Source organism: Ictidomys tridecemlineatus, chromosome 5 (genome assembly GCF_052094955.1).
Source record: "Ictidomys tridecemlineatus isolate mIctTri1 chromosome 5, mIctTri1.hap1, whole genome shotgun sequence".
Classification (NCBI taxonomy): domain Eukaryota; kingdom Metazoa; phylum Chordata; class Mammalia; order Rodentia; family Sciuridae; genus Ictidomys; species Ictidomys tridecemlineatus.
In genome coordinates, this window is record NC_135481.1 from 172,979,212 (window position 1) to 172,989,193 (window position 9,982).

At 54.0% G+C, this 9,982-nt stretch overlaps 1 protein-coding gene across 12 annotated transcripts in view; it reads right to left on the reverse strand.

Annotated features, from left to right (window-relative positions):
- The window catches only part of Ebf4 (EBF family member 4), a 64,745-nt gene extending 59,754 nt beyond the window's left edge, over window positions 1-4,991 (reverse strand). For 2 of the 12 annotated variants that reach the window (XR_013439586.1, XM_078051528.1), the window contains exons 1-2: window positions 4,566-4,991; window positions 3,933-4,054 (exon numbers count right to left, since the gene is read on the reverse strand). Coding sequence is in view for 9 of the 12 variants with exons in the window: in XM_078051528.1 (XP_077907654.1) it covers window positions 3,933-4,054; window positions 4,566-4,874 (431 nt within the window). In the remaining 3 variants the exon portion in view is untranslated. Of the gene's footprint in view, window positions 1-3,932; window positions 4,055-4,565 lie in introns of those variants that run through there. The other 10 variants (XM_078051521.1, XM_078051524.1, XM_078051523.1 and 7 more) reach the window with 8 other exon arrangements.
- Between the last annotated feature and the right edge of the window lie 4,991 nt (window positions 4,992-9,982).

Sequence of the window (9,982 nt, forward strand, 5' to 3'; positions counted from 1 at the left end):
CAGAGGGAAGGCCTGGTGGCTAGAGGCAGCTGCCCAGAACCTGTGTGCAGATGGTCCTGCTGGAGAGGAGGTTTGGGGCTGCAAAGGCTCCAGATCCCCTCTTCCCACTGCCTAGCAGATGTTCTGCTCACTTGCCCCAGGAAGCTAGTTCAGAGACCCAGGTCCCTGAAGGAGGTGGGGTGCAAGGGGAAAGAAGGCTCTCTCTCTCTCCTAGCCCTCAGTTCTACCTACAGACTGCCCACCCTGCCTCTCTTCTGCCCACCCTCTCTTCACCACCCACCCGCAGGCCTGCTTGCCAGGTCCCAGGCAGAGGAGCAGCTATTAATTATTAAAGCAAACAAAAGCATTTCCTAGCAGGGAGGCTGGCCTGCAGCTGCTTACAGGAAAGGCAGCCCCAGCTGGCTTCCCTCTCCGAGGCCCTGCTCATGGGCTAGGACAGGCTCATGGGAGAAAGCTGGCCTGGGTCCTCCAGGGGTCTCATCCAGGGAAAGGACTGGTCTGGGCCTTCCAGAGGTCTCCCCAGCCTTGGAAGCACAACTGAAGGAGGAGGGAGCTGCCCCTGTGCTGATCTGGCCAGCAGAAGAATGTGGGTCTGCAGGGGAGGCAGGGAGAGTGGGCTGGGGCTGTGCATGTGGTTTCAGAGATAAAGTCTTATTGGTTCAGGTCAGGAGCAGTCACAGCAATGGCCAGGGGTCCTTGTGCAGACTTCCCTGGTAGGAAGATACCAGCAGGGAGAGAGAAGACCTCTCTACTGGCACCTTCTTCACCTGCCCTGCCCTTGTCTCCTGCCTCCAAGTGATGAGTACGCAATTCCTCTTCTCTCCCTACCTCTCTTGCTCAGAACTTTCCTTCCTGTGGGCACAGCCACTCTTATTGACCTTGGGAAGCCTTCTGGGCCTTCTCTTCCTCACCCACCTTCTATAAAACCTTGGCATTTTGTAAAGGCCAAGTTCTAAAATGGGGGAAGGAATAGCTTCTCCAGTACCAGGTTCCTGGAGGCCACCAAGGTGAAGAGGGGAACCCAACAGAAAGGGATTTGGGAGTCTTCTCAGATGCACTCTATTTTCAGCAGATACTCATTATCCCTTTGCAGACTGATTGAGCCTGTCTTGGGTGACGTGGACACAAGAATGAATGAGCCGCCATCCTGGCCCTAGAGGAAGGCCCCAGCTGGCAGGGCCAGGAAGATAAAGACAGGCAGAGAGAACAGCAAACTCTGGCCTGTGGTAAGCATCCTGAGGGATGGGGAGGATGGGAGGGCACAGATAGAGCAGATGCTGGTGTGGGGGAGGGGTCTTGAAGGCTGCTGAGACTTTATTTAGGAGTATGTGGACACTGAGTGCAGGGGACTATTTTAAGAGAAGGTAGGACTTACTGGCAGTCCTGTTAATTTTCCACATTGTATGCCAAGTGTCATACACTGTGGAAGGAAGGCTGGGATCAGATTTTGATGGGCCGTGAATACAGGTTATCCAGGAGGACGTAGGGACAGGTAGAGGAAGCTCTCTGGCCTATGGTAAGCATCCTTAGATGGTACTAACTACCATTCCCCTGGGTAGGATGGGAGGGCAAGAGCAAGTGCACAGTGGGGTGGGTCGCTTTATTTTTAATCAGGTCAGAGACATGATCAGAAAAAAAGTGGAAATAATGCTTTGGTCTGTGGTGCATGAAAGATGGTTTTGAGGGAGCAGTAAGAGGTGGAGGCAGGGAACCAGACCAGAAGGCTGAGCTGGCAAACCAGGGCACAGGTATCCTTCAACCCAGGGAGGGATGGGGTCAAGAGTGAGGAGGTATCATTGTTAAAAGTGGTGACTGTGGGATGGAGATTGGGACTGGGACACAGAAGGAAACATCCATAAGCCTTGACAACCAGGTGGCTTTAGGGTGAAGGACAGGAAGACATCAGTGACAACTCTTCACTTCCAAACTGCCTTGGGGAAGCCAGCAGAGGCTGAAGAGGTAGGTGGGGACAGGAAAGGAATGTCCCTTTTTGCTGTTTTGGGATGGGAAGACTAGAGTAGAGAACTGACTAAAGAATAAAGTATCAATGGAGAGATGGCAGGACATGAGGAAGGATGAGGAGCAAGGATTAGCCTCTCCTTCTGAAAGTGGAGAAGAGATTCAACTAAATGTGTGGGGCTCTCATTCTGGGTCCTGAGACTTGGAATTTTCTGAACTTGGAAGCAAGCAGCCTGAAGATGCCCCTCCCTGTTCAAATTGATGAAGGTTTCTGAGTCCTAGTGATGTGGCCCTGGGTAGTCAGATTGGACACTTCAACCCCACTCAAGAACCCTCCCGCTCAGACATCACTACCAATGATCTAGTTCTGGGCATGGGACTCATCCCCACACTTTCTGCAACTTACAGGATACAAAGCTGCTGCCTTCTTTGCATGTTTCCCTTTCAGCCAACCTACAACCTCTGGGCAGGGACAGAGGGAAAGATCAGGGAGAAAGAGGAAACTTGGATCTCAGAAACTCCACTGCAACTCCCCACCAGTTCTTGCAAAGAGCTCTCACTGCACAGCTAGTGATAGGGATAAGGATAGGCCCAGGTAAAGAAATTGAGCATCTCAAGTTAAAGAAAAAGCCAGAATAAACAGAAAAATAGGCAGGACACATATTTCTAATCAGAGCATACATTAACAAACAAGCAAACAAAAACCAGTTAGTGGAGAAAAAGAAGGGAAAGAAATACACTAAAATGCTGACAATAGTTGATACAGAGGCCAGATTGTGTGTGTGTGTGTGTGTGTGTGTGTGTGTGTGTTCGTTCCAGTTTTTCTAGAATATAGTTATGTCACTCATAAAACTTAAGGGAATTGATTCATCAGCAAGACGCTTTGTCCTTCTGAAGAGATCAGCTCTAGCCAGAGGCCACAGTGCTCCCTCCTGATGGCCCTGAAAGGATAGGCTGGCAAAAACACTGCTTGGGTTTGCACATGAAGTGATGTGTATGTGCATTACTGGGTAAGGTTGGGGTGGATTATGAGTGGTGGTCCCTGGACAGGACTGGGCATGTGAACGTAGACAGGTGTGCCAGGCCTGGTCTGCCCTGGGAACTCCCTATCAGACTCGTTTCAAGCGGCTGGACAGCAGCTGCTGAAACTTCCGGGAAGCCCAAAGCCCAGAGCCCACCCTGCTCCAGCTAGCTGTTTGCAGAGTCAGCCTCTCCCCATTCACAACTGGGGTTACTAAAAGTTCGGTGTTCCAGGTGCTGAAGGAAGCTAGTCAATAAGCCTTTAACCTTCCGTCCAAATCCTGGAGTCCATCCTCATCTAGGCCCCCACCCAGACCCTTGTAAGAGTCAGGAGAGATAGGCTTGGGCGCTGCGTTCCCAAGGGCCCCCTGCCTCCCGCAGGATCTAACGGAAAAACACCTGATGAAGAGGCAGGGCCCGGCCCATTCCCTGATCAGTGATCAGTGCATCCAGGCCCAATGCCCTCCTAATCCATTCACCACCCTTCGGCCTTTCAGCAGCATCTCTGGCCCTGTAACTCTGATGAGTGTGGGAAAGGAGAAAGTGGGCAGAGTTTCTTGTCTTGGCAGAAGACCGCGGAATTGGACAAGCAGAGGCACTGGGACTGCCTAAGAGGGGGTTGGAGGTTCCTAGACGGCTGGTGGCTTTGGGTGATGGCTTAGGGACTGCGGGCAAAGAGATTGCCTCCTCCTTTAGAGCCCTGAACCTCCGTGAGCGACCTTCAGAAATCAGAGTTCGGACAGCCCCGAGAGTGAAAGCAGAAGCCCCGCCCCGGCCCGCCCCATAACCTCTGGAGGAAGCCTAGGCGCTCGGGACAGGGGAAGCACGAGAACTCAAGGAGACCGTCCAGAGTTAGGGCTCCCTCCACCCCTGGCTCCAGCAACTAAGACAGCGGAGCGAAAGCGGCGCAGAACGGTCCAACCTGAGCGCGCTGGGTCTGGTAGAGCGCTTACCTCTGCGCTGCTGTGCTGGAGTCCAGGATGCCCGCCCCCTGCATCCAGGAGCGCACTGAGCCAAGGCCAGCGGGCAGCAGCGGCTCCTCCTTCAGGTTCAGCCCGCCGCGGGGCAGAGCGTCCTGCGCAGGGAACATAAGGGCGCGCGGTCTGTGGGCGCCTCCGTCGCCGGGGATCCGGTCCCGCCGAGGCTGTGGGCGTCGCAGTTCAGGCGGACCCGACCGCACCAGGCGCCTCCAAGAGTGCAGCGCAGCGCGGAGTCCGGGTGGCTCAGTGCGCGCTTGCTTCTTGGGCGCTCCCTCGGAAAAAGCGGGTCCGCGGGCGCTGGCGCTGTCCCCTCCCCTCCCGGGGCGCGGGGCGGGGAGATGGAGGGATTCCCCCGCGGCCTGAGCACTGGCGGGCGGACTGCGAATTGGGCGGGGAGGGCGGGGAACGGAGCCCGCACCCGGTCCGCACGGAGGCGCCCCAGAGGCGCGCCCTGGCGGCTGCCCGGGGCCGCGGTCGTCGGAGGGGGGGGGGCCGAGCGCCCCGGAGCTGCCTCGGGCAAGGAGGGGGCGCGGGGCTGCCCGCCCTTTCCCCCTCGTCGCCCCCACCTCCCGCCCGCCCGCGGCGCCGGCGCGGGGCGCTGATTACCATCCGGGAGGCGGAGGCTGCGGGCGCAGAGCTCGGCGGCGGTGGCGACAGTGGTGGCAGTGGCGGCAGGAGCAGCAGCAGCCGAGCGTCCCGGGGAAAGGCAGGGGCAACACCGGGCCAGCAGACGCCGCCACCGCCGGCGCCCCGAGTGCCCCGGCGTCCGGGCCCTGCCGCAGCCCCGGGCGGCAGCACCTGGAGCAGCAGCAGCAGCAGCCCAGCGGACTCCCCCCGGGGCCCGGTTCCCGCGCCGCCCCGCCGCGGCCGCCGCCGTCCGCCGCTCCCCGGGGCCTGGCCGCGGGCCCGGGCCATCCCGCCGCCGCCGCCGCTCCCGGGGGAGCGGGAGCCGAAGGGAGGGAGCGCGGGCGGGAGGAGGGATGTCGGGAGCGGGCGGGCCCAGGGGACTGGGGGCCGGGGGAGGCGGGGGCGGGGCGGCGCGGCCGGCCGAGGGGCGGCCAGGGACGTGACATCATCGGGGGAGGAGCGGCCGGGCTCGGGCCGCGGCGGCGGGGCGGACCCTGGCGAGTCGGTCGCCGGGGCTGGGGGCTGCGGCCTGCGGAAGGCCGCGAGAGGGAACAGGTGGGACCGGTGGGGGCCAGAGGAGCCAAGGCAGGGAAGGTCTGGGTCTGCGCGGCTAGGGAGCCTGGCCCAAGGCGAGGAGCGTTCCACGCCGCACTGGGGAACATCCACCGCCTCTAGGTCGCCTCCGGACGAAGCTCCAGCATCCTCACTGTCTCTTCGCTCTCCCCCAAGTACGCGTCGTACTCTTCACGTCCGACGTCTTGTTCCTGGACTTGCTCCTTTTTGACGCCTCTAGCTCTACTCTTCTCGTTCTCCATCCGCCCGGGCTGTCCTCCCAGCAATTCCCCCAGCGAACCTGACCTCGGTTTAACCTCGGCCAAGGACTTAAGCATCTCTCTCTCTCTCTCCCGCCCGCCTCCTTAGGTTGGGGCCCAGACAGGCTGAGCGGTTTCCCTACACCTCCCATCCCTATTCTCCTCCCTGGGTTGCCTGATCATAAAGCGTTTTCGTAGCCCACCTGTGCCTTTCAGAAACCTCTTGATTTCTGATTGTAAATTGGACGTGTAGATCTATCTGTAAGGGCTCAGAGTCCAGCCTCACCTCTTCTTTCTCCCTAGCTGCCCCTCTTTGTAAAATCCATTCCTCTCTTATTAGTTCCTGGCACAGAATTCATCTGGCCCTTGACCCAGGAGCAGAGCCATTTCTGCCCCTCTCCCCACATTCTGGCCTGGTGTGTTCTGGCCAGGCTGTGTACAGGTCTGGAATGAGTCCAGCACTGTCCTGCAGAACAGCATGGTGGTGGCCTGCCTTTGCTGCTGCTGGCACTAACAGAAACCCCTGAAAATTATCTACCTGTCCCAACTGACTCCCATCCTCTTGTGAGGAGCCCCCAAGTGTGCAATCAGTTTTCTGCCCCATTCTGACCCAGATGAAATGTCCCAGGGGACACTGTTCGGCCTCCCCCCACCCCAGAAGTTCCCCTAGGCCCTTTTCTGATCTCTCTCGTCTTTACCATCCCTTCTGCTTCCTGCCTCACTGTCCATCCCTTGCAGGGGCTTCCACTTCTACCTCCATGTCTCCACTTCTGGGCTTTTACCCTAGATAATATTATCAAAGGATGGTTTCTTAACTCAATTCCTATCTTCATCTCTTTAGCCCACTCTCTAAACCTACTCTTCAGTGTGGCCTCTGGACCAGCAGCACTGACATCACCTAGGAGCTCGTTAGAAACATAGAATCTTACCCAGACCTGCAAAATCAGAACCTGCATACAAATGAGATCCGAGGTGATTTATACATATTACATTTGAGAAGCAGGGCTCTCAAAATCTCCCCAAAGCTGTTCCATACTTGCTGCACTTCCTTCTTCAACCTTCTTACTTATCCCTGGCTCTCCTAATTTCAGCAGGTACCTACCTCTCACCTAGTGAAGGGGATTCAGACAACCTTGCAGAAGCCTGCCAGCTCTCTCAGTGGTTCACACTCATCCATGTTTCTCAGTCTCTTCCCATTCTTTCCTCTCCTCCCTCTCCAGAGATGGATGTGGAATCTCTTTCTAAGTCCCATTTCTGCTATTCCTGAGATGACCTTTTAGGATCTTGATCTTCCCTCTTTTCTCTATTCAGATCTCTCCAGGTTTTTTTTTCTTTTTCTTCTTCCTTTCTTTCTGCTCTTAGTCCTGCAGATTGAATCTAGGATCTTGCTCACACTAAGCAAATTCTCTATCACTATGCTATATCCTCAGCCCCTTAAAAACATTTTATTGTGAATAGGTCTTGCTAAGTTGCCCAGTGCCTCAAACTTCCAATTCTCCTACCTCAGCCTCCCCAGTAGCTGAGAGTATAGGAGTGTATCACGACCCTTCCCCTTTTTGGTACTGGGGATTGAATTCAGGGGCATTTAACCACTGAACCACATCCCCAGCTCCCCCCTTGCTTTTTTAAAGACACGATCTCACTGAGTTGCTTAGGGCCTTGCTAAATTCCTGAAGCTGGCTTTAAACTTGAGATCCTCCTGTCTCAGCCTCCCAAGCCCCTGGGGTTACAGGTGTGCACCACTGCGCCTGGATTAGATCACCCCATTCTTAAAAGAATTTCTCTTGTTCCCATCTCTTTCTTCAGAATGTGGGGAGAGGGGCAGAAATGGCTCTGCTTCTGGGTCAAGGGCCAGATGAATTTTGTGCTAGGAACTAATAAGAGAGAAATGGATTTTGCAAAGAGAGACAGCTAGGGAACTTTCTGAGAAAGTTCACAGGAGCACTCCTCCAAGGATGCAGCCCTAGCAAGCCCCTCCTGGAGCCCAGCTGCTTACTTGCTTCTGCTTTCAGACTCAGTGATCTCTCTGGTGCTCCAGGTCCTCTGACCTCCTGAAGCATGAGCTCACCATACCTCCTCCTCCTCCACCTCCCCCTCCTCCTCCCATGATCCTGGGGAAGCCGTCCTGATGACCAGAGCACTGACTGCTTCTTCTCCTACTCCCTAAGCACTCCAGGGCTGCTGCACTTGTTCCCTTATCTTTTTCTCCTCTCAGAGGAGTGCTCTGTGCTTGCACAGTCTTAGAGACCCTTTTTGGAGAAATGATCTCCTAGCATTGGGCCTCTGTCATGCTTCTGTGTGTGCTGACCATCAACTGAGGACAGAGCTGGGCTAGACCATGGCACAGGAGAAGAGCATCCACTTACAGGAAGTGTCTCTATCACACGTGGCTCTGCATGTTGGCCTTAGTGGAGCTGTTTGGTATCCACACACTCATTTCCTAAAAACCAGTGCTTCCCTGTGCATGTCTCATATCACCTCCTCCTGCTCTGCACCAGGGTTGGGACTTGAATTATTTTTAATACTTTTCTGTCCCCTGTTTGTCAGGTTTTAAGTATTCTCTCTTCCATGTCCCTCTCCCTGACCCAGTGCTCACAGAGAATATTTTTTTGGGTACCAGGGATTGGACCCAGAGGTGCTTAAATACTGAGTCACATCCTCAGCCCTTATTAAATTTTTTTTATTTTGTGACAAGATCTTGCTAAGTTGCTTAGGACGTCACTAAGCTGCTGAGGCTGGCCTCAAACTTGGGATTCTCCTACTTTAGCCTCCAGAAATGTACTTCTCCAGTGGACTCCACCCTGGCTTGAAGGAGCTATATGCCCTGTCCAGTCATAGCCTCCTCATCTCTCCGTCAGCTGCTCACTCCCCAAACATCCTCCATCCTCCATCCTCCTGCTTGAATTGGGCCATCACCTGCTTAAGAATTGTTAAGAAGTGTCTCTCAGGGCTCCCCAAAAAGACATTTAGCAATTCAGCTTAGGGAAATTCTAGGTCCTTTGATGGCTGATCCAGTTTCTCTTGCCAGCCAACTTTCCCTCTCTTCCTTGTTCATCTAACATGGAAATGCTCATCATTGCTCAAACTCAGTTCCCACACTCCCAGCTCCAAGTGAGTTTGTTTTACTGTCCCGTGCAGCAGGAATGCCCTCACTTAGGCAACACCTTTGTGCCAAGAGGCAACAGGGTCCCTATGTCTTTAATAGTGTTGCATCATGTTTCCAGAAAATTCTCCCCAAGGTAGTTTTAGCAGACAGATACTCAGAATTAGCCTGTGACAGAAAGGAAATCAGTCATAAGTTGGGGCAGGCTCTTGACTTGCATGGGTTTTGATTCTGTCCTGACCCCATCGAATAGAAAGGAGCCGGCCAGGATGGCATAAGAAGGTTCCCAGAACCTGCAGCCCCAGAGAAGGGTTTCTGGGTTAGAGCTATAGATCTAAGGAGCAAAGCCTGTGGGTGATGAGGGCCCCAGATAGAGAGGCCAGTGCACGAATTCAGGGTTGGTCCTTGGGATCAGAGATGAGGATCTTGGCCTTAGATCCAGTTGAAAGTCCATTTCTTGGAATTCCATATGTTTTTATTTTGCTTTATTTATCTCAGTTCCTTTGGCAGATTCCCCATTTCTACCTGCTGCAACTGCTTCATAGGAATTTGGGGGGCCTGCTGTGACTGTGAATACAGAATTGGAGGGGTGGTGGTGACAGAAGAGACTAGATCAAAGCCTACTGAGAATGTCACTCCCTTTTTTAGGCCTGGGTTCACCCTCAAAACCCAGGCTGGAGCCTCTGACCTCACCCTTCCCCTTCATGATATTTATGCTCTTGTCATGTGTTCAGTGCTAGAAAATAAGTGAAGAATAAACTGAGCCCTGTCCTTGTGGAGCTCAAGGCCTGGTGTGGGAGCCTGGAAAGCACTCAATATCACTCCAGAGTACTCGGGAGGCAGAGGCAGGGACAAATGCAGAAGAAGAGCCTTAGCCTGAGACAGGAGAAGGGCTTCTGGGGCAGAAGGATCAGCCTACAAAATGACAAGCAGAGATGAACCAGTGAATTTGCTGCACTCCCTTTCAAAGGTGAAGGGCTTTTAGCATCATGCTGGTGCCTGGCATGCCACACTAAGAGGCTTGGAATTAGTCTGACCGTAGAACAACATTTTTTAAGTCAAAAGGGGGGGGCTTACCCCCTTTTTTTGTTGTTGTTTGTTTTTCACCTGATGTACGTTCAAACCATAGAAAACAGATTCAAGGTGTATTAAGCTGAGCTACCCTTGCCCAGGATGTATGTTGTGCAGAAGCGCCCCCTGGAGGTCCCAGAATGTCAGTCTGGCACTTGGATCCACTTCCTGTTAATTACCCTGATGGGAATTAAAATGGAAGAATAGGAAAATTAAAGTATGCACTAGTTATGGCAACTCATGGAATTCCACAGAGAAAACAAAAAAAGAAGAGAGCCATTCCAGAAGGTTTCCTGGAAACTGTACTCCAACTCTCTGTTGACTCCTGAAGTTTCCTCAATCATTTCAGAAAACAAACAAACAAACAAAAAAACACACCACAAGTGTTAATCTTCCCTTCGGATCTACCC